Source organism: Salmo salar, chromosome 02 (assembly GCF_965601325.2).
Source record: "Salmo salar chromosome 02, fSalSal1, whole genome shotgun sequence".
Lineage (NCBI taxonomy): Eukaryota > Metazoa > Chordata > Actinopteri > Salmoniformes > Salmonidae > Salmo > Salmo salar.
Genome location: NC_138292.1, coordinates 28,148,617 through 28,173,737, shown reverse-complemented (window position 1 = coordinate 28,173,737; position 25,121 = coordinate 28,148,617). Strand labels below are relative to the sequence as shown.

General features: G+C 45.0%; 1 protein-coding gene across 2 annotated transcripts in view; it reads left to right on the top strand.

Moving 5' to 3' along the window:
• Window positions 1-25,121, top strand: part of LOC106578944 (glutamate receptor ionotropic, kainate 2) — a 310,913-nt gene that overhangs the window by 96,091 nt on the left and 189,701 nt on the right. For both annotated transcript variants that reach the window (XM_045701495.2, XM_082961526.1), the window contains exons 5-7: window positions 15,154-15,335; window positions 21,885-21,938; window positions 24,101-24,274. In XM_045701495.2, the coding sequence (XP_045557451.1) occupies window positions 15,154-15,335; window positions 21,885-21,938; window positions 24,101-24,274 (410 nt within the window). The remainder of the gene's footprint in view (window positions 1-15,153; window positions 15,336-21,884; window positions 21,939-24,100; window positions 24,275-25,121) is intronic.

The window sequence follows — 25,121 nt, the reverse complement described above, 5'->3', positions numbered from 1 at the left end:
ACCCAGCAAAAAGAGACTGTAACTAAGTTAATGTTCATACTGTGTGATTTAATGCTTTCATACTGTTTCAGGATGTGAAGTAGCATGTTAGAGAATAATACTGGTTTCCAAATTGCATTTCAGTTATGCTTCACTGGTTATGCATGTTGAGTTCTTGTTCATGGGAGAGGGGAAGATGGGGTAGGATGTCCCTTGGGGGTATCCGTACCTATGTATGACATGCGTGGGTTAGATTAATAAACAGGCTGGAGCTAGAACCTCGTTGTCGCCGCTCCTTATTTTAGATCATACTTCAAAATCTGTTTCCCAAAAAACTACAATCAACCAAGAAAAACAAAATAGAAACCAGAGAAGTGTCCAAAACAACTTTTTGGGCAAATGAAAGTTTACAGGTTTCAATATGTTCATCCTGTACCTAATACTTCATATTTTAGATATTGAGAAAGGCATTGCATTGAAATTAATATGCAATGGGTAAATATGGCTTCTCTACGGCCTCTGCATGATGAATCAACGCTTAGGGTAGAGACAGACAGCCCATCTCAGTATGGCGTGCAGATCACAATGCATGTAGACCTATCATCTCATCATGGTAACTTTCTTTCTAGTGATAGGTAGGCCTACATTTGCTGCAGCATAGGCTATGCTACAGTAATATAAAGACTGAATGCGTGTCTAATTTACCCATGTCCACTGGCTTTCAGGGTCACCTTGGTTTTTAATTGTAAAAGTTATTATTTTAATAATTGCAGCTGTAGAGTTTTAAAACAGCCTATCACTCGAATATCATTGCTTTATATCAGTGCACGTGCGAGCACTCTCGCAGTCTTTCTCTCCATCAACTCCATCCAAAATAGATAATCCTGTTCTAGATTGATATATAGCCCTATATATAGATGTCCTAGCCTTTCAGGTAATGAATTAAATTCAGTATTAGCCTTATATTTAGCTAATTAATGATAGATTATGCATAATAAGCTTCTAATTTATACTCTCTGTCTCTTGCGCAATACGCAAACACTTGTGCTCCGCTGGCCTCTCTCCTTAAAAAACGCTCCTTAGCTCTTGGAGTCCCATGCAAGAAAATCCAGACTAGAATAGCTTGCTAGACATCATTTTTTTTTGTTGCATTTCTGCTGAATGTTAAATACAGCAGCCAATAGAACTCACGGGTAGTTTGAAAGAAGAGAGAACACACGATGGTAGGATATATCAGTTATTTATTCAGACCCATAACCATTCAATCTTCGTGAAGAGAAGTGAAAGTCTTCTGCATCTAATTCTAGTCCTATATTATTGAAGGATGTCATTAGAATGAGGAAGATAAGGACAACAAAACTTATTTCATTTAACTGTTGAACGTGAGGAAGGAATGACTCAACAAGAGAGAGAAAGAGTTGGTAGACTAATAACATTAGGGGAAATATTATGAAAGGTAAATATGTGTCAGCCTACTAATTATACAAATAGGCCCTATTATATTTAAAAATTAAAATCTAATTCTCTAGCCTATACTTGTAACTTTGTAGTAGGCTGCATATGCTGCACCAGAATCACATATTCTCTTCTGATTTATCATGGTTTGAACGATGTGTGTAATTCAAGTCCATATAATACAGTACAATACAATGCAGTACAGTAATAGAGTTCACACTGAAGAAGGTTAGCCTACTGGAGCTAGTTTCATTTATTTACCCAACAGAGCATAAAGCTAGCTACATCTATATGGGCTTTTATGTTTTTCTGTCGTGCATAATCTGCAGTAGACTATATCATATATGTATTGGATAATGGCACAATATTTTGGGATTTTTTTGTCTTGGGCTCATTAAATGTCCTTAATGTATGGCTTATAAAATGTATTTAATATATGGCTCATCAGGCTCAGGTAGCATCAGGCTTTCATGCTGATCAAAGCTCTAATCAAATCCAGACATATTTATATGCTTTATGATGCTTTTGAAGGACACTTCTGGTTTTGGCAGGAAATACCGGGTTACCAGGGAAAAAAGTGATTTATTTTCGGAATGGAACATTTGTAAAATAACGGGAAAATATTCAACCCTACTGTGTCTGTGTGTGTGTGTGTATTTGTGTGAAGGCTCAGCCCCGATTTGTGTTCTCTGTCACCTGGAGCTGCATGGTAAATGGTCCAGGAACACAAGGAAAGCACAAAGGACAATGCCCAAGGACTAGTCAGCCCTTCCCCATCTGAGGGGACAAAATGTATCTCTCTGTTACAGTATCCAGAGGACCGACTATTAAATGTGTGAATAATAATATAGTGTCCATGACTCTGAAGGCATATGTATGCATGTACTGTATGTATGATCTCTGTGGTCACCTGTTTATCTGTACAGGGCGAACTCTAAATGAATCTATGCGAAGGGATTTTATGGTCCACTCAGGAATTATGTCTTATTTACATTGGTCTCATCCCCCATGCAAGCCTTTAAATACTGTGACACCCTGTGATGATTGGGCCTTGGTGGTCAGGTTACACTGTAAACTTGGTATCGTTTGATTGGTCAATGTGGTTGGTTTTGAGTTGAAAGAGTTACACCTTCACATGTTATCAATGGAATGAAATGCCTTTGTTCTCTCTCTTATCCTGTATCCAGTCCATGGTGGAAGGTTGTATGATCAATTTTCATTTCCTAGGCTTCTAGGCATCTCTTTGTTCATGCTTTGTCTTCTAAGTAAACCTTAGGATCTATATGCCTAGAAGTATGCTTTGTTAACATCAGTATTTCCATGTAGCTTAAGCTTTATTCCTTGTATGTGAATCCATTCATTGTACAATGTTAATTAAATATCTGCCTTTGATATAGAGAAATCTCAGACCAATTCTTGCTAGTCAATGTCAACTTATTGCCTAATGCTTGCTTCTATATTTTAATTATCTTTATGGAGTCAGATATACATTATAATAGGCTAATTGCATAGTCTTATTACAAGTTGCATGTGAGGTATATATAATATGCTTAAATGATAATTATTACCTCACTACATGTGTGCCCTGCAGGTTTTCTACAGCCCTCGTTCAGTAGGGCTCAGTGTGAGATAGGCATCGTTGGGCAAACATTGATTCTGGCTGATCCCTAACACCCTGTTAATGAAGATGTTAGTGGACGTAGCAGGTTGACACGGGGTGAGCCAATAGATAGTGAATAAATGCATGTGCTCATCGAGATAATGGTTGAAGATACGAGGATGAGAAGGAAAGAGACCTGAATGGGATGTTTGGAATGATTCAGGTAATAATATCAAATGAAATCAAACTTTATTTGTCACATGCGCCGAATACAAGTGTAGACCTTGAAATGCTTACTTACAAGCCCTTAACCAACAATTTAGTTCAAGAAGAGTTAAGAAAATATTTACCAAATAAACTAAAGTAAAAAAAAAAAAAAAGTAACACAATAACTTAACGAGGCTATATACAGGGGGTACCGGTACCGAGTCAAGTGTGCAGGGGTACAGGTTAGTTGAGGTAATTTGTACATGTAGGTAGGGGTGAAGTGACTATGCATAGATAATAAACAGTGAGTAGCAGCAGTGTACAAAACAAATTTGGGGGGGGGTCAATGTAATGGTCTGGTGGCCATTTGATTAATTGTTCAGCAGTCTTATGGTTTGGGGGTAGAAGCTGTTAAGGAGCCTTTTGGTCCTAGACTTGGCACTCCGGTACTGCTTGCCATGCGGTAACAGAGAAAACAGTCTATGACTTGGGTGACTGGAGGTCCTGGATGGCAGGAAGCTTGGCCCCAGTGGTGTACTGGGCCGTACGCACTACCCTCTGTAGCGCCTTACGGTCAGATGCCGAGCAGTTGCCATACCAGGTGGTGATGCAACCGGCCAGGATACTCTCAATGGTGCAGCTGTAGAACTTTTTGAGGATCTGGGGACCCATGCCAAATATTTTCAGTCTCCTGAGGGGGAAAAGGTTTTGTCGTGCCATCTTCACGACTGTCTTGGTGTGTTTGGACCATGATATTTTGTTGGTGATGTGGACACCAAGTAACTTGAAACTCTCAACCTGCTCCACTACAGCCCCGTCGATGTTAATCGGGGCCTGTTTGGCCCGCGTTTTTCCTGTAGTCCACGATCAGCTCCTTTGTCTTGCTCACATTGAGGGAGAGGTTGTTGTCCTGGTACCACACTGCCAGTTCTCTGACCTCCTCCATATAGGCTGTCTCTTCGTTGTCAGTGATCAGGCCTAAATACCACCGTTGTGTCGTGAGCAAACTTAATGATGGTGTTGGAGTTGTGTTTGGCCACACAGTCGTGGGTGAAAAGGGAGTACAGGATGGGCCTAAGTACACACCCCTGAGGGGCCCCAGTGTTGAGGATCAGTGTGGCTGACGTGTTGCAACCTACCCTTACCACCTGGGGGCGGCCTGTCAGGAAGTCCAGGGTCCAGTTGCAGAGGGAGGTGTTCAGTCCCACAGTCCTTAGCTTAGTGATGAGCTTCGTGGGCACTATGGTGTTGAATGCTGAGCTGTAGTCAATGAACAGCATTCTCACATAGATGTTCCTTTTGTCCAGGTGGGAAAGGACAGTGTGGAGTGCGATTGATTAATCTTCTTTTAAACAGGGAAATGTGTAGGCCTGCTTACCTTGACTGTTTTTATGTGTGTGAAAACATATTGTCCAACATATTGGATAAGCCCTATATTGCCATGTAATTCTCTCAGAAGGGACTCGTTTATTCTAAGCCATGTTTCCTTCACACCCCAATTGCCCTACTGCTCTTGCCTCAGAGTGGAACAGGAAACAGCTTTCTCATTGGGCTGTTTCTCCATGAACCAGAGAGCATACAAGTAAATCAATAGCCACAATGGCCCTCTTCTAACAGCTCAACTTTGTAATGGCACAAAGGCAATGGCATCTACATCCTGTGTTGTGGTGGTAGTATTCCTAGCAACACATCACAACGTTATGGGAGTCATGTTACACTGGAGTTGTATTGGGTAGTGAGGGAGAGATGGAGACGGTGGAATGCACCATGGTGCAGGGATAGGGTGGTTACTCCTATAAATATCCCCCCCAGTCCCAGCCTCCCTTCCTTCATCGATGGCGGGAGGGAGAGAGTGACAGTTTAATCACCCTGGCTCTATGTTTATGGCCCGGTTTCCTTGACAACATCCTCCGACTGCAACCGACCGACCGTAGAGGTGGTAGACTAGAGGGGGGGTCCCTAAGAGCAAAGAGATGTTTAACGACCCAACGACCAGCCACTCCATCCAACACCACTAAATAGCCACTCTATAGCCATCACTCAGTTTTCACTCTGTTTTCCTCTATATAGCTGTCAGCAAGGATCCCTTCGAGAATTCCTATGGTTGCATTTTATGACAGAACAAAACAATATATATTAAAAAAAAAAACACAACAAAAAACATCATTGAAATGTACACCGCATGACTCTTCTGAGGAAAAGGTAATTTACTGTGTGTCAAATGGGTGTAATTCTGTTATGGGAGAGGTTTTGACCCATATCTGCCTGACATTTTTTTGTAATTGAGTTAGTTGAAAGGTCGGCCTAAACCCCAGTGTAGCAAAATGTTTACAGAGGAGTGGCTGATTGCCTTGTTGTAATCAAAAAGGGATTGTTTTATTTAATTCTATTTTTGACAGAACTATTTGGCATTTGAAAAAAAGGCATTTGTTATTTGCTAGTCTATTTATTTGTGTGTTGTGAGTGTGTCTCCTTGTGTGTGTGCAGGTACGTCCAAGCATGCGTCCATCCGTGTGTGTGTGTGTGCAGTGTGTGTGTGTGTGTGTGTGTGTGTGTGTGTGTGTGTGTGTGTGTGTGTGTGTGTGTGTGTGTGTGTGTGTGTGTGTGTGTGTGTGTGTTTGCTTAGGCTGAGAGATATTTAAGTGTACTTGAGACTGAGTCAAGTTGAGTGGAAGTGATTGGCTCTAGAGTCCCAGGACCCCTTCAGTAATCTGTTTCAATTTGATGTGTGTGAGTGAAAACACACACCAGCCGCACCAATCCCATCATACGCTCCACTACCACACTGCAGATTGTTTAGAGAGGCCCGCTAGCTGTCGTTCTACTAAATGCCATGATAATTCAGCTTTGGCTGCATCGGGTTAATAGGTACTGCTGTGATGATGTAGCTTGCGAAATGCCATTTTCATAAACGCTGTGATCATTTGGATTTTCCAAGTGATTTTAATCACTTTGGTTGTACTTTTTGCTTCTCTGTTACTGTCTATTGAATTCTGTTGGTCTGGAGAGGTTTTGTTTAGTTTTCTCTCAAGTGCTGTATGTTTCATAGTAGGGTCAAAGTACTGTAGTTACTGTAGTTAAAAGGAAATCTTCCTAAAATGGGATGTTTTTACAGTGAACAGGAACAATTTTAAAATAGAAATAGACAAAAAATAACTTGTAGCCTACTTTCACATTTATTTGTTGTTGTAAACTTTTAAGATTGTTTTATTGAACCTGTCACATCAGTGTTGTTGGTGACATGCAATGTTAATTAAACTCCACCAGCTGTTTGGAACTCTGACAAGATGTTATTGTGCCGACTACGCCATGCATAGCAACAGACGACCAGATGTTCCAGGGAACTAACTTTAATGAGTCCACATTGTGTTCTTACAACATGGCCGCCCGTCTTCAAACACATAGCAGCTACAGAAGAAAGCATCAGTTAGCAGCACACTTCTGGTGTAGTGTCTGTTGCGTCTGTCTAATGATTGGTGTTCCCTGAGGGAAAACTCCTTAAGGCCTTGGTTGTAATGACAGTTGTAATGACAGTTGTAATGACAGTTGTAATGACAGTTACAATGACAGTTACAATGACAGTTGCAATGACAGTTGCAATGACAGTTGCAATGACAGTTGGGGCGGCAGGGTAGTCTAGTGGTTAGAGCGTTGGACTAGCAATCGAAAGGTTGCAAGTTCAAATCCCCGAGCTGACAAGGTACAAATCTGTCGTTCTGCCCCTGAACAAGGCAGTTGTATTTGCTAGGCTGTCACTGTTCCTAGGCCGTCATTGAAAATAAGAATTTGTTCTTAACTGACCTGCCTAGTTAAAAAATAATAAAAATATGACAGTTATAAACTCAATACATAGAGTAAAGTGGTCCACACTTTATGAGCAGAGAGGAGACACATGGATGTGTGTATCTCCCACAAAGTAGAATTCTTTCCTTCCATCCTTACACATTCCTGAATCACTATTAAAACCTTTGACCGGAAACACGTTTTAATCTTTTTTCAATTTGTTCAACACGTTTAATGGAACATAAATAAGGTTGGCGATGCAGAGAGGGCTACATTAACCTTGACCCGCAGATTGTTGGGGAGGCGCGTGACTCACACAGCCATTACTCCACTCACTCCGTCCTCCCGGACTCCCGCTTCCCATCATGCAACACTCTCTGTGCCATAGATAGACCTCCAGGAGAATCACACAATAGGCTAAAGTGGCTTCTGAACACAGGCGAGGAGAGGATGGAATTTTAGACAATTGAGGAAGATATTTCAACATTAGAGCAAAGGGAAGGAGACAAGGACAGGAAACGAGACCATTAGACTATTGAGATACACGCTATATGTAGTTCAACATTGGTGCAGACAAAGGAAAGGAGACAAGGTCAGGAAACAAGACTATTGAGATCCACCCTGCTACATCTCTACCTCTGATGGATGATCTGCAATGGAAACTCACCCTATGAGCGGTTCTTCGAGGAAGTTTGGAGCAGAATACTTGAGGAGAGGGTTGCTGCTGGTGCGTCTTCACCTCTCTTCACAGGATATTTATCACAGGGCTGTTCTGTTTTACACCCAGGAGACTCCCAGACGGCCCCTAATAAACGCTTTGAGTGGATGAAATATTCATGCAGAGTTAAATATGGATCCTGGAGAAGGCAGTCACAAGGCATTAGACACAGTCAATACAGATCACCACTTCTCTCTCCATATTTTTCTCTCCGGATTGCTGTGGTCTCAGGCAGAGTGTTGGGGTGGTGAAGAGGGGTGAATCTGCCAGGTAGAAATAGCACGAGAGACATCAGAGGAGATAGACAGGGGGAGAGGGTGGAGAGACAGAGGGGGGGAGAGAGAGGGAGGGGGGGAGAGGAAGAGAGATTGAGAGAGAAAGAGGAAGAGAGAGAGAGAGTGAGTGATGGAGAGAGAGATGGAGAGTGAGCAGGGGAGAGAGGTGGAAAGTGTGTGAGAAAGAGGGAGAGGACGAGTGTCAGGTTGTGCGCTACTGGTAGAGAAGTCAGGTGCAGGAGAGCAGAGAGTTGATCAGGCGCACACTTTATTTGTCAGAAGCAACAACAGACGGACGCAACTGCATCGGGGACGACCCAGAGGACGAGGCGCAGGACAATCCGGGTGGAGACGGTGAAACTCCCGCAGTAACGAAGAATGTCCTCCACCGGCACCCAGCATCTCTCCTCCGGACCGTACCCCACCCACTCCATGAGGTATTGAAGTCACCTCGCCTGATGCCTCGAATCCAGGACAGACCGAACGGAGTATGCTGGGGCCACCTCGATGTCCAGAGGGGGCGGAGGAACCTCCCGTACCTCAGACTCCTGGAGTGGACCAACCACCACCGGCCTGAGGAGAGACACATGGAATGAAGGGTTAATTCGGTTATCGGGGGGAAGCTGTAACCTGTAACACACCTCATTCACTCTCCGCAGGACCTTAAATGGCCCCACAAACCGCGGACACAGCTTTCAACAGGGCAGTCGGAGGGGCAGGTTTCGGGTCGAGAGCCAGTGCCGGTCTCCCGGTTTAAACCCTGGGGAATCACTGCGGTGACAGTCCGCGCTGGTTTTGTGGCGCAGCGCTGCCCGCTGGAGGTGAACATGGGCGGCTTCCCATGTCTCCTCCGCGCGCCTGAACCAGTCATCCACCGCAGGAGCCTCGGTCTGACTCTGATGCCACGGTGCCAGAACCAGCTGGTACCCCAATACGCACTGGAAGGGGGAGAGGTTAGTGGAGGAGTGGCGGAGCGAGTTCTGCGCCATTTCTGCCCAGGGCACGAATACCACCCACTCCCCCGACCGGTCCTGGCAATAAGACCACCAGAACCTGCCCACATCCTGGTTCACTCTCTCCATCTGCCCATTACTCTCGGGGTGAAAACCTGAGGTAAGGCTGATCGAGACCCCCAGACGTTCCATGAACGCCCTCCAGACTCTCGAAGTGAACTGGGGACCTCGATCAGACACTAAATCCCCAGGCACCCCGTAGTGCCGGAAGACATGTGTAAACAAGGCCTCCACAGTCTGTAGGGCCGTAGGGAGACTGGGCAGAGGGAGGAGACGACAGGACTTAGAGAAACAATCCACAACGACCAGGATCGTGGTGTTTCCCTGTGAGGGAGGAAGATCGGTAAGAAAATCCACCGACAGGTGTGACCAAGGCCGTTGTGGAACGGGTAAGGGATGACGTACAGGTCATGCTCCAACAGTCGTCCAAGCACCCTGCGCACCAGGGACACATGCTCGGCACGTGTAGCAGAGTATATCAGAATGTCATCGATATACACCACTACACCCTGCCCATGCAGGTCCCTGAAAATCTCATCTACAAAGGATTGAAAGACTGATGGAGCATTCATCAACCTGTACGGCATGACGAGGTGGTACTGAACGCCGTCTTCCACTCGTTTCCCTCCCGGATACGCACCAGGTTGTAAGCACTCCTGAGATCCAGTTTAGTGAAGAAGCGCACCCCGTGCATTGACTCAATTGTCGTGGCGATGAGAGGTAGCGGGTAAATGTACCTCACCGTGATTTGATTTAGACCTCGATAGTCAATACACAGGCACAGACCTCCCTCCTTCTTCTTCACAAAAAAGAAACTCGAGGAGGCGGGTGAAGTGGAGGACCGAAGGTACCCCTGACGCAGGGATTCAGAGACATATGTCTCCATAGCCGCCGTCTCCGCTTGTGACAGGGGATACACGGGACTCCTGGGAAGTGTGGCATCTACCAGGAGATTTATTGCACAATCCCCCCATCGATGGGGTGGTAATTGAGTCGCCTTCTTGTTGGAGAAGGCGAGAGCCAAATCGGCATATTCAGGGGGGATGCGCATGGTGGAGACCTGGTCTAGACTTTCCACTGTGGTAGCACCAACGGAAACCCCTATACACCTCCCCGAGCACTCTCACGACCACCCCGTGAGAGCTCTCTGTTGCCATGAAATAGTGGGCTCATGATGAGCTAACCAGGTAAAGCCTAGTACCACGGGAAACGCAGGAGAGTCAATGAGGAAGAAACTGATTCTCTCCTTGTGACCCCCCTGTGTCACCATGCCCAGGGAGATGGTGGCTTCCCTAATTAACCTGGACCCTAATGGTCGACTATCCAGAGCGTGTACCGGGAAGGGTCTAACCACAGGAACAATGGGGATCCCTAACCTAAGGGAGAATGCTCTGTCAATAAAATTCCCAGCCGCGCCTGAATCGACGAGCGCCTTATGCTGGGAATGCGGGGAAAGCTCAGGCGAAAAAACATGCACAAACAGGTGGACAACAGAGGGCTCTGGATGAGAGTGGTGCAGACTCACCTGGGGTGATGCCAGAGAGCCCTGCCTGCTGCCTCGACTCCCAGAGGCACCAACCCGGCACCGACCAGCAGTGTGCCCTCTGCGGCCACAGATGGTGCACGTGAAGGCCCCTCCTCCGGGCTCCCTGAGTGCAGCCCCTCCCAGCTCCATTGGCACCGGAGCGGGGGTGCTGGAAGCTGGAACCGACAGAGCCCTCTCTGGACGTCCGTGGGTGACCAACAGGTTATCCAACCGAATGGACAGATCCACCAGCGGGTCAAAGGTGATGATGGCATCCCTGCAGGCCAACTCCCGACGGACATCCTCGCGCTGGCTGCATCGCTAGTGGTCGATGAGGGCTCAGTCATTCCATCCTGCTCCGGCTGCCAAGAGGCGAAATTCCAGGGCGAACTCCTGGGCGCTCCTCGTCCCCTGCCTCAGGTGGAAGAGACGTTCACTCCTTGAAGTGGTCCAACGCCGCATCTCCTTCTCCCCACACAGCGTTTGCCCACTCCAGAGCTCTCCCCGAGTGGCACGAGACGAGGGCGGGCACCCTCTCTCTTCCCGAGGGAGCCGGGTGAACAGTGGCCAAGTATAGGTCCAGCTGTAATAGGAATCCCTGGCACCGTGCTGCCGTCCCATCATACTCCCTTGGAAGGGCGAGACGCATCCCACTGGGACCGGATACAGGGGGGACGGGTGGTGGTAACCCCGGTTGTGCTGGTCGAGACGCTGGAGAGACTCCCTGTCTCTCCCAGCGGTCCATGGTCTGGACAACGCGATCCATCGTTGCGCCGAGATGTTGCAGCATCGCCGAGTCTTCTCGGACGCGCTCCTCAACCCCTCGGATCGGGGTACCTGCTCCTGCTGACTCCATGGGAGGTGTGGAATTCTGTCAGGTTGTGCGCTACTGGTAGAGAAGTCAGGTGCAGGAGAGCAGAGAGTTGATCAGGCGCACACTTTATTTGGCAGAAGCAACAACAGACGGACGCAACTGCGTAAAAACCTCCAGCCAAATAGCAAAAGTGAAAGCGTGACAACATTCACAATATTGCAAATGTTTAACAATAAACATACTTCGGGTTAAACACGGTACCCGGGAGAAAAACCAGCCTGGCGCGTCACACAAAACAGGTAACAAAAACAATTCCACACAAAGACATGGGGGGAACAGAGGGAATATATATGTAGTGTGATTATGGAATGTAAACCAGGTGTGCGGGGAAACAAGACAAAACAAATGGAACAATGAAAAATGGAGCGGCGATGGCTAGAAGACCGGTGACGCCGAACGCCGCCCGAATAAGGAGAGGAGCCGACTTCGGCAAAAGTCGTGACAACGAGAAAGAGGTACTCTGACATGTTGTTTATGATGTGCGAATGCAGCAGTCGGAGGGGTCAGGGTGGTTTTACCAATGTTAACCTGTTGAGGACAGACGTTCCGCTAGCGGAACCCCGTTCCGCCTGCGAAACCCCTAGCCAACAGCCAATGGCATCGCACGGCGCGAAATACAAAACCAACTAAAATACCACAATTCAATTTTCTCAAACAATCAACTATTTTACACCATTTTAAAGATAAGACTCTCGTTAATCTAACCACATTGTCCGATTTCAAAAAGGCTTTACAGCGAAAGCAAAACATTAGATTAAGTTAGGAGAGTACATAGACACAAATAATCACACAGCCATTTTCCAAGCAAGCATATATGTCACATAAACCCAAACCACAGCTAAATGCAGCACTAACCTTTGATGATCTTCATCAGATGACACTCCTAGGACAGTTTGTTATACAATACATGCATGTTTTGTTCAATCAAGTGGTGATGCGCGAGCGCATTTCGTGACAAAAAATGTCAAAATATTCCATTACCGTACTTAGAAGCATGTCAAACGCTGTTTAAAATCAATTTTTATGCTATTTTTCTCATAAAATAGCGATAATATTCCAACCGGGCAACGTTGTATTCATTCAAAGACTGAAAGAAAAACATGGCGAGTTCTCATGACCGCGCATCTCCAGTCTCACTGTCCCCAAACTCTGCTGCTGTACTTTGCCCAGAGACAGCAGACACCCCATTCCCCTTTCTGGCGGCTTTAGAGAGCCAATGGAAGCCTTAGAAAGTGTCACGTTACAGCACAGATGCTGTAATGTCAATAGAGATGCAACAGAAGGACAACAAATTGTCAGACAGGGCACTTCCTGTATGGAATCTTCTCAGGTTTTGGCCTGCCATATGAGTTCTGTTATACTCACAGACACCATTCAAACCGTTTTAGAAACTTTAGAGTGTTTTCTATCCAAATCTACTAATTATATGCATATTCTAGTTTCTGGGCAGGAGTAGTAACCAGATTAAATCGGGTACATTTTTTATCCGGCCGTGAAAATACTGCCCCCATCCCAAAGAAGTTAACTAACTAACTGTAAAACACTGAGCACTGCTCCTGCAGTGGAAAGCTCTCGCAAAACTAAACACCCCAGCCAGATCGGACTACATTCAAACTTCACACACATACACACATGCACACACACATGCACACACACACACACTCACATACCCAACGTTCACTTTTGTCTGAATTCCAAATTTCGACAGAATTGTAGATCGGGATCATAACTCTTTAATTGATTTAAGAACAACTGCTTTTCACAAGCGCCTCCATCTGCTTAACATTCACTGTGATCACCATGGGCCTTTGTTGGTGCCAACAAAGCAGCTATTTAAACTAACTGTGATGGTCAGGTAATGAACATTTTGAAACAAGCTGATGTGCAATGAAGTCTAACTAAGGGTTTCTGCCCAAATTGAGATGGCCAGCTGGTCTTCTTCATAGGCTGCGTCTGAAATAGCACCATATTCCTTTTGTAGTGCACTTCTTTTGACCAGGGCATGCACTATAGGTGCACTAGGAATAGGTAGCCTATTTCAGTCACAGCCATAGTCTGCAGCCATACAGTAGCTACACTGCTTCCTCTCTCTGGCTCATTGTATATGTATTCTGCAGTGTTAGTTAATAGTGACCCAGAGTGGGCGAGGTCCTCAGCCCTCCATTGTGTCTACTGTGTCCACTTTGTCACGGGCAATGACGCATCATCAGCGTGCGAGAGGGCGCCACCGTGGGGCATCATCATCAGTGTGCGACAGAGTGTTGTAGTGATTTAATGAAGGCTTGGGAACTGGCTGCTGCTCAACACTCAACAACAAGCTGTGAGCTGAGCTGCGCTGGTGTCCCATGGTGCTGTGCGCTCAAGTAGAAACAGGAAGTAAACAAATAATGCCATGGGCCAACCAGCTGGGGACTGCCTGTATGGCTGCAGGCTGCAGAAAATAACAACTACATGGTTGTGACTGTGACTGTTACTGTGGCAGGTCTATACAGTACTGAACCAGGGAACAGATTATTGATTGCACTTACAGATGACTGGAAACACTTGTAAGAATTCTTCAGCCATAGTGGCTCTTTGTCCTATATCTCTATGTAGGAATTTAGATGTTAGCGCAATGACATGCTATCTGTTCCCATAGACTTTCAGTCATTGAGCCAACGAGTATCCATTTAAAAGCATGTATCGGCAAAAATATATATATCTTGTAAATCCTAGTTTTTACCGCGGTGGAAAACATGTAGCATCGGTGCTAAATTAATATTGGAGAAGCACTGTAGATGGATCGATAATGAGCGTGAATTCAATGTATCAGTGATGAATGATAAAAGTCAGGTGGAGTATTGATAGATGTCTTTTTGGTTTCCTTTTCAAAGGGGAATTCATACTGTTGGGATCCGTTTTCTTCTAGCATCAAGGTCTGTGGTACTGGCTCTGGTAAGATACAGTGTGGCGCCAGAAAAAACAGAGCTTTGAGAGAAACATAGATGGTGGAGGTAGAACAGGAGGGATACAGACAAATATTAAGAAATGAGGAAGTGGAATGAAATGTGCAATAGTGCAATAGTGCAAAGAAAGGAGAGAAAGAAAGAGGGAGAGGAGGCGGAGGGGAGAGGAGGAGGATGGAAGAGGAGGAGGAGGGAGAAGGAGGAGGGGGGAGGTGGGAAGAGATGCAAGACAAGTTGACAGATGGATGGATTTCATTAAAATTGGAATGATATTAGACATCTATTCATGGAGCTTCCTTATCTACTACTAATTAAAACCAAGGGAGTCAAATGAATACAGAGTAAAACTTCAATTACCAGAGATACATATTTGTAGTTTATCTTTGGAAAATAGGGAGCCTGCACTGTTTGCAACAGAAATGGAATTAACATGACATTTTTGGGGCGGCAGGTAGCCTAGTGGTTAGAGCATTGGGCCAGTAACCACAAGGCTGCTGGATTGAATCCCCGAGCTGACAAGGTAAAAATCTGTTGTTCTGCTGCTGAGCAAGGAAGCTATCTTGCTGTTCCCTGGGTGCCGTGGATGTTGATTAAGGCAGCCCCCTGCACCTCTCTGATTCAGAGGGGTTGGGTTAAATGGAGAAGACACATTTCAGTTGAAGGCATTCAGTTGTACAACTACTAGGTATCCCCCTTTCCCTATTCAAAATGGTATACGTATTGTACATTGATTCATTCCCTCTCACACTTTCTTTTTTGTCTCTGTGTTTCCTATGAAGGTCTTATTCGGTTACAGGAGCTCATAAAGGCTCCATCTCGCTACAACATCCGCTTGAAGATCCGCCAGTTGCCAGCGGACACCAAGGACGCCAAGCCTCTCCTCAAGGAGATGAAGAGAGGGAAGGAGTTCCACGTCATCTTCGACTGTGGACACGAAATGGCTGCTGGCATCCTAAAACAGGTGTGTGTGAGGAGGGGTAGTGATGTGTGTCTGTGTTTGTGTGTGGATGAGTGAGAAGTCACAATCCCCAGTCAATTCAGACAAGTTTTGTCAAACTGGGTGCAAAATATGTTTTTTGTACATTTCCTTGAAAGAAAGAATATCCTCTAAGGTCCTTTCAGTCATGCAGCATATCAGCTACACCTGAAACAGAAAGAGAGGATGTTTTATACTGACTCAATTAAAAACATGAATATTCCTCCTCCTGCTTCCAGGATGTATCAAATATTAAAGATAACATGACTCACCCTGGCACTCAGTCCTTCTCCCTCACTCTCTCCTGCTTGGCTTTTTTAATCAGTGTGGTAGCTGGTGATTGGTTATGAAGGTCAAGGACACCTATCATTAGCTAGTGGCTTATGAGCTACTCCCTGGTAATGGGGGGTAATGAAGGACTTTTCCCTGATATCCTCATTACAAGACACCCGCCTGACTCAGTGATGGAAGGATTCCTCTCCTCATTTCACTCTGGGACGACAGTCATGGTACTCTTTAGAGACGCAGATCAATCTTCTACCGTACAACAAACAACTGGTGGTGGTTTAACTGTCGTTTATAGTGCCATTGTGGGACTGTCTGCATGCTAAATATCCAGCTTCAAATGATTCATGTTAACCTCTGTAGGCCTTCCTCTAGAGTTCATATGCAGGTGGCCAAATGCCTATGATATGCAGGTGCTAAAAGATCATTCTGCTTCTGATCCCTAAAGGACGAGTTATAATTACTGCAGATTTCCCCAATCCCTCTGTGGTGTCCACGGATATAGTGCAGTGCATAATAGGATTGAAGATATCTGATTGGCTAAGAAACACAGAATTCCATCAGGTCCACTTGAATGTTGTCATCTGATTGGAAAAGGAAATACAATCATTTACATTCTGCACCCTTATTGGCTATGAAACCTCATGGCCATGGGGTAATGCTAGGTGCATTATTGGTGAGTAGATTAGAGTATGTTCAACCCACATGGATACTTACCGTACCCACCTGACACCGGCAGCAATTACTGGCCTGACCCTTTCCCATTTAATCACTCTCCATTTCCCTGCACAATCATCATCTATGATTCCTAATGGTTTAGCGAAGCTGTCAGAGAACTGCAGCACGACACACCTGTCCCAGCTGCCTAGGAGACCAAGCCACATTTATAGCGCTTAAATAGGGTGGGCTCTCAGCCAAAGGCCCTAACAGACACACACAGAGTAGACTCACAGTATAAAGCTGCAATAACAGGGGCTTCTTCTGCAAATGGCCTTGTGAGATGTTCACCTATAAGACATAATATCCCAACAACAGGTGATATAGTGACATAGAGGTGAGGAGTCTGTAATTATTTTAGCAAAACATGGCCACCACTGATCAGACCAAGGTAATGACCACAGTCATCTGTCTGTCTGCAGTGATATCATCTAAATTCAGACAGAGTGAGGGAGAAAGAGAGACAGAGAGAGGGAAAGAGAGAGAGACAGAGAGGGAGACAAAGAGAGAGAGCGAGAGGGAGAGAGAGAGAGAGAGAGAGAGAGAGAGAGAGAGAGAGATAGGGTGAGGGAAAGAAGCCTGTAGAAGCCTGGGTCTGTACTTTGTCAATGGTAGGTTACGGGGGGACTCTTTGGGGAGATTCACCTACTGCTCACCTCTTGGCCACAGTACAGTAGACTATATGATTACAGACATTTACCCCTTCTCTCTCAGCTCATTCACTGTCAAGCCACTAACACCTCTGTCTGATCACAGCCAAATTACGTTGTTCCTCAAAAGAACAGACATGGAAACAACCACACATTCACAGCCCAGTAAGCTGTACAACATCAGAAAATCATACAGATGGGCCCAAAACAGCACAGAATAATACCAGAAAGCAACCTGCAACCAAAATATCCAAACACTCTTAGATAACTTTCTGGATACCACATTCACTCACAGTAAAGAAGGTATCAATCTAGCAGTAAAAAACATCAACTCAATTCAGGCAAACGGCAAAAGAATGTAACGGCAGTCGTATAGAGGGGACCAAGGCGCGGCGTGTTGAGTGCTCATGATTATTATTTAATGAAAAAATGAAACACTTGACAAAGGAACAAAAACAACAGCAAACAACCACAAAACGGAAAACAACTACCCACAAAACACAATAGAAAAACCCCAACTTAAATATGATCTCCTATTAGAGACAACACGAACCAGCTGCCTCTAATTGGAGATCATCCCAAAACTCAACATAGAAATAGAAAAACAAGAACTAAACATAGAAACAACAAACATAGACTGCTCACCCATATCACACCCTGACCTAACTACACAGAGAAAACACAGCTCTCATAGGTCAGAGCGTGACAAAGAAGCACAATTGAAATTGAAAAAAAACTAAACAAAAATGATCACAGATGACAACTGGTTTGATGCAGATTGTAAAATTATAAGGAAAAAACTTAGAACACTATCCAACCAAAAGCACAGAGACCCAAATAATGGTGAATTACGCCTTCATTACTGTGAGATTTTAAAACTCTATAAACGTACACTCAGAACCAAAAAAGCACAGTACAACAGCAAGTAGCTGACACTAATTGAGGAGTCCATAAACACAAACAACTTCTGGCAAAATTGGAAAAGAATTTAAAAAATCGAAACAAGAGGAATTAGCGATACAAAATGGTGACATATGGACAACCCATTTTAAAACACTCTACAACACCGTTCAAATTGACACAAATGCAGAACAACGCCAAATTCATGAGAAGTTGAATGGATTAGAAAAAGCTATAAAGGACAATCAAAATCCATTGGACTCCCCAATTACTGACCAGGAGCTCTATAAGAAACTTCAGGCTCTCAAATGTAAAAAAGCACGCGTACCTGATGGCATCCTAAATGAGATGCTCAAACTCACTAGTGCAAAATTTCAATTGGCTATATTAAAACTGTTTAATTTGATCCTGAGTGTAGGTTATTTCCCTGACATCTGGAATCAAGGACTCATAACCCCAAAAAACGGAGACAAATTTGACCCTAACAATTACAGAGGCATTTGTGTGAACAGTAACCTGGGGAAGGTTTTCTGTAGTATTATAAATGTAAGAGTTCTAAACTTCCTTAATAAGCACAATGTCTTGAGTAAAAGCCAAATTGGATTCATACCAAAACATCGCATGACTGATCATATTTACACCCTACACACCCTGATAGATAAGCATGTCCACCAAAATAATACCAAAATATACGCTTGCTTTATCGACTTCCAAAAAGCATTTGATTCTATTTGGCATACAGGACTGTTCTACAAAGTTATTGAAAGTGGTGTAGGGGGTAAAGCATATGACATAATTAAATCAATGTATACTGGCAATACGTGCAGCATAAAAATTGTCAAGAAAAGAACAGAATTCTTTAACCAGGGGCGGGGCCTTCATCAGGGTTGCAATCTGAGCCCTGCACTCTTCAATATTTACATCAACGAATTGGCCACTATTCTAGAAAAATCCTCAGCCCCTGGTGTTAGTCTCCACAATTCAGAAGTTAAATACCTACTCTTCGCAGATGACCTATGCCTGCTGTCAACCACAGCACATGGCCTACAGCAGAGCCTGGACCTGCTAGAGCAGTACTGCCAGACCTGGGCCCTGGCAGTAAACCCCAAAAAGACTAAAATAATGATTTTCCAGAGAAGATCCAGATCTCAGGGAATTAGACCAAAGTTCTCAATTAGTACAAAATATATAGAGTACTGCACACACTACAATTACTTGGGTTTAAAAATAAGCTCAACTGGCAGTGAATGAACTGAGAGAGAAAGCACGCAGGGCATTCTACGCCATTAAAAAGCCAATGCAAATTGAAATACCTATAAAATTTGGCTAAAACTAATTGAATATGTCATTGAACCAATTGCACTTTATGGCAGAGAGGTGTGAAACAAGATTTCATCAAATGGGACAAACACCCCATTGAAACCCTGCATGCAAAGTTCTGTAAGATTCTCCTACATGTCCAGAGGAAAACTACAAACAATGCATGCAGGGCAGAATTAGGCCAATATCCACTAATAATAAAAACTCAAAAAAGACCAATTCAGTTTAGGAAACATCTAAAATACAGTGACCCCCTCTCATATCATTACCAAGCCCTGCAATGCCAAGAGCTGACCAAAGAAAAGAGTTCCCTCATCCAGCTGGTCCTGGGGCTGAGTTCACAAACCTGTTCTACTAACACACTGAAGCCTCAGGACCAGAACATCCAATCAATCAGAATAAACCAAATTACAACACAGTCAAAACAAAACTACATTGCTTATTGGGAAACACAAGCACAAACACAAAGCCAAATGCAGTGCTATCTGGCCCTAAATCGACAGTACACCGTGGCTAACTATTTGACCATGGTTACTGATCAAAACCTTAGAAAAACCTTGACAAAGTACAGGCTCAGTGAGCACAGCCTGAAGAAGGGTAGACACAGGAAAACCTGACTCCCTGTAGAGGAAATTCTGTGCAACCACTGCACAATAGCAGAACCTGAGACGGAGCTGCATTTCCTGACAAAATGTGAAAAATATAAAACAATTTGAGAGTGTCATTTTCCCAAATTTGAAACCCTTATTAAAGGTTTCAAAGACTTCTCTGATGAGAGTAGGCTACCCGTCCTGTTGGGGGAGGACGCAGAGAGCTGTGGGTTGGCAGCGCACTACATTGCTGCCTGTCATAAGTTGAGGGACAGTGTCTGACAGACCAATCAACCTGCACATGTACTCTACTGTATGCTTATTGTTATTGTTCAATGTATGGTTATTTTGACCCTTGGTTATTGTTGTTACTGTTGTCCCATTGACAATTTTGATTCTCATTTTTTTTTTTCATATTGTAAATATCCAAAATAAGCTTTGGCAATATGTACATTGTTACGTCATGCCAATAAAGGAAATTGAATTGAATTGAATTGAAAGAGACAGAGACAGAGACAGAGACAGAGAGAGAGACAGAGACAGAGACAGAGAGAGAGACAGAGAGTGAGAGAGTGAGAGAGTGAGAGAGTGAGAGAGAGACAGAGATAGAGAGAGACAGAGAGAGAGAGATGGAGAGAGAGAGAGAGGGGAAGAGAGAGAGAGACATGAGTGAGGGAAGGAGAGATAGAGAGAGAAAGTGAGAGATAGAGAGAGAAAGTGAGACATAGATAGGGAGATAGAGAGAGCGAGAGAGAGACAGAGACAGAGAGAGAAAGACCGAGATAGAGATAGAGGGAGAGAAAGAGAGCGAGAGACAGAGAGAGAGGGAGAGGGAGAGAGAGACAGAGATAGAGAGAGACGGAGAGGGAGAGAGAGAGAGAGAGAGAGAGAGATAGAGAGAGAGAGAGAGGGAGAGAGAGAGACAGAGAGTGAGAGAGTGAGAGAGTGAGAGAGTGAGAGAGAGCGAGAGAGCGAGAGAGACAGAGAGAGAGAGAGATGGAGAGAGAGAGGAAGAGAGAGAGAGACATGAGTGAGGGAAGGAGAGATAGAGAGAGAAAGTGAGAGATAGAGAGAGAAAGTGAGACATAGATAGGGAGATAGAGAGAGCGAGAGAGAGACAGAGACAGAGAGAGAAAGACCGAGATAGAGAGAGAGAGATAGAGGGAGAGAAAGAGAGCGAGAGACAGAGGGAGAGAGAGACAGAGATAGAGAGAGATGGAGAGGGAGAGAGAGAGAGAGAGAGAGATAGAGAGAGAGGGAGAGAGAGAAAGACAGATAGAGAGAAAGACAGATAGAGAGGGAGAGAGGGAGAGAGAGAGAGAGAGAGAGAGACAGAGAGAGAGAGAGAGACCGAGATAGAGATAGAGGGAGAGAAAGAGAGCGAGAGACAGAGAGAGAGACAGAGATAGAGAGAGACGGAGAGGGAGAGAGAGAGAGAGAGAGAGAGAGGGGGGAGAGGGAGAGAAATAGAGAGATAGAGCTCCAACTATTTCCTCTTTTCTCACTTCTGATAGAGATCAGCGTACAGTATATTAACATAGGCAGAGAATAAAGTAGTCATCCTCCTCACTCATAACATTACCTCTCTATCCCTGATGAGAGTGTATCCTGGCCTTTAGGTCTGCTTATTGCCATCATTAGTAAGTAATGTGAGCCCTCACTGTTGAAGAGAGAGAAGGGCAAATGGATAGATGGATGGATGGATAGAGGGGAGGGAGATATGCAGGGATAGAGGGATGGATGGAGGAGGAGATGGTTACACCAGGCTTAGAGGAGAGTGGATGTGAGGTTTATATATTTTATACGCAGAAACACACATAACTCTGTAACATACACACGCAGGCACACGTGCGCACACACACACACACACACACACACACACACACACACACACACACACACACACACACACACACACACACACACTCACACTCACACTCACACTCACACGCACTGACACTGCACAATGTGTACCGTAGATTCATACATTCAGCATTCACATGTTCTCTCTCTCTCTCCCCCCTTTCTCTCTCTCTCCCCCCCTTTCTCTCTCTCCCTCTCTCTCTCTCCAGGCTCTTGCTATGGGGATGATGACAGAGTATTACCACTACATCTTCACCACACTGGTAAGTAAAGTACAGCCATATGGTCCACTGCCTGCCGAGATGCTTCCCCATCATCTTGCTTGTCTAACTTTTGTATCCATCTGGAAACTTCTGACACGGTGAAGGTGTGAGCTAAACAGAGGCAGTCTTCAATCTTCATGTTTTCCCTCAAACTGACTAACAGCCAATCAAAAGTCCTGAAATGTGATATGTTCATGCATCAAAAGTAAAGCAACAATCTCTTTAATGTCTTAGGTGTGAGAAAGTAAGTGATATCAGAATGACCTAGCTCATGTGCTGTGATGATTGAGGGCAACAAGAACATTGAATGTGAAAGTGAATGACAGCCTCCATATTCTTCCCTGGAGGAGAACAGGGAAATGTGGCAGAGAGGAGAGTGTCAACTTTCATTCCTCTCTTGAAAGAGAGAGAGATAGAGACGGAGAGAGAGATGGAGGGAGAGAGAGAGAGAGATAGAGACAGAGAGAGAGATGGAGGGAGAGAGAGAGAGACAGAGAGAGAGATGGAGGGAGAGAGAGAGATAGAGACAGAGAGAGAGAGAGAGAGAGAGGGGGAGAGAGAGAGATGGAGACAGAGAGAGAGATGGAGGGAGAGAGATAGAGATGGAGGGGGAGAGAGAGATGGAGGGGGAGAGAGAGAGAGATGGAGGGAGAGAGAGAGATGGAGCGGGAGAGAGATAGAGATGGAGGGGGAGAGAGATAGAGATGGAGACAGAGAGAGAGATGGAGGGAGAGAGATAGAGATAGAGACAGAGAGAGAGAGAGGGAGAGAGAGAGAGATGGAGGGGGAGAGAGAGAGAGATGGAGGTAGAGAGAGAGATGGAGCGGGAGAGAGATAGAGATGGAGACAGAGAGATAGAGATGGAGGGGGAGAGAGATAGAGATGGAGACAGAGAGAGAGATGGAGGGAGAGAGATAGAGATGGAGGGGGAGAGAGATAGAGATGGAGGGGGAGAGAGATAGAGATGGAGGGGGAGAGAGATAGAGATGGAGACAGAGAGAGAGATGGAGGGAGAGAGATAGAGATAGAGACAGAGACAGAGACAGAGAGAGAGAGAGAGAGAGAGAGAGAGAGAGATAGAGATGGAGACAGAGCGAGAGAGAGAGATGGAGGGAGAGAGATGGAGATGGGGGGGTCAGATGTCTGTTCAGTTCTGACACCCTATGGCTGTGTAACTGACATGGCCCTTGGCCTACTTCAGAGGGCTGCTCTATTTCTCTCTTTCTGCAGAGATTATCACACACACACACACACACACCACACACACACACACACACACACACACACACACACACACACACACACACACACACACACACACACACACACACACACACACACACACAGACACCCTCTACATTATCCCTGACTCTCTCTCTCTCTTATACTCACTCCCTGTCCAGTTGTCAGGTCAGAAACATTATTCAAGTCCTACTCCTATTAAAGCCATATCTCATTCATCTAACAGTAGCTAGAGTTAAGTTCAAAACACTCCCCCAGCCAGAATATTAAAATCCTTTGAACTAAAACTTTCCGTTTTCTTCGCTGCCAGAGCTTTTCATCAAGACAAAAATACATCCTTCCATTTAAATGTTTGAAATGAAAGATCTAAATGTCCACATTCTCTTTATAGAAGCCATTCAGTGTATCACAATGAACGCAATTAAGTCTGGCGAAGCCATTTGCAGGATGTATGAAATGAGAAAAATGAACATGAGTGAAGATGAGGAGTTTGGGAGGGACTGAGGAGAGGGAACAGATAGGAGGACGTTCTAGCATGTTCCAATGTTGAGTTTGGCAGAGAGGGGACGCAGTGCTGAGAGCTTAATTCTCCCACCAGAGTGAACAACCCATCCACATCGATGAGCACATATGGCAGCCATTTTCTGCCAGATTTGACTTTATACTCCAGTGTTTGCTCCAGCAGAGGACAGCTCTCAGACACCACACATTAACTCACATTGCTACCATGTCCTTGCATATTCACAATCAGCATTCCTATTTAATTGTTAGTCTATACTTAATCCTTTTTGCTCTTAGTGGAGAAAATGGCTCTGTTTTGCTTTGTTTATAACACAGTTATAACCCCTCTTTAGCGTATTATATATAGGCCTATGTATGTTCTTTTCCTACTTGCCTGACTCTTAGCTCTTCCCTGTCAGGACCTGTTTGCGCTGGACGTGGAGGCCTACCGTTACAGTGGGGTGAACATGACTGGCTTTAGGATCCTGAATACGGAGAACAGCCAAGTGGCCTCCATCATAGAGAAGTGGTCCATGGAACGCCTGCAGGCCCCGCCCAAACCTGACTCTGGCCTACTGGACGGCTTCATGACGGTGAGTCATCACTACAGCTACTGTATGGGGCCAATCGGAAATAGCGCCCTATTTACTAACCCCTATTCCCTATAGCCTTTAGTCCATTTCGGACGCAGCAGCTACTATGATTGGCCTATATGTCTATAACTCTTTGTTGCTCTAATCTTCTGAAAAGTTATGAATATTATCACTATGGAATAGGGCTTATGCTGGAAGTGTTACTCCTGTGTGGCAGAGAAATCCATTCTACCATTAGATGTTTTCCTAGATATTTTAAATATCACATTAGACATTTGATGGATTAAGGCAGGAATGTTGTTTGGACGTAGATTATACTTTCTCTGTGTGTGATTGTTACCAACGTCTTAGCCGTTAGTGAAACAGCCATGCTGTGAGCATCGTCTTCCTGTGAGCATCCAGCCTGTCCCAGAGGACTGAAACACACGACCTCCTGGGTCCCTGTGCTCTGAGCCCTGTGTGATAACATGGCTCCTATTGCATGGATCCAACCCCTCTCTGATAACAGCACACAGCCAGTAATGACTGTTCTACAGCAGTCCTGCTACACCGCTACTCTCACTTATCTGGGAGCGCTGCCAAAATATGAACTGACCAGAGACAAGGAGAGAGGGAGGACAGGGAGGGCGAGAGAGTGAGAGTGAGAGAGATGGAGAGAAAGGGAGAAAGATGACTGGAATTAGGGTTCCAGATTCATTCCAAAACAACTGTTAAGGTGCTAAAAGTGACATATGGCTGGACTGACTGGTCATATTCCAGTTGGAGGGAAGCGGATGCTGGCTGGGTGTTGATAGCTGTGGCTTGCCACTGGAGGATGGAGAGCTTCCTTTAAGGTTCAAGGAACCTT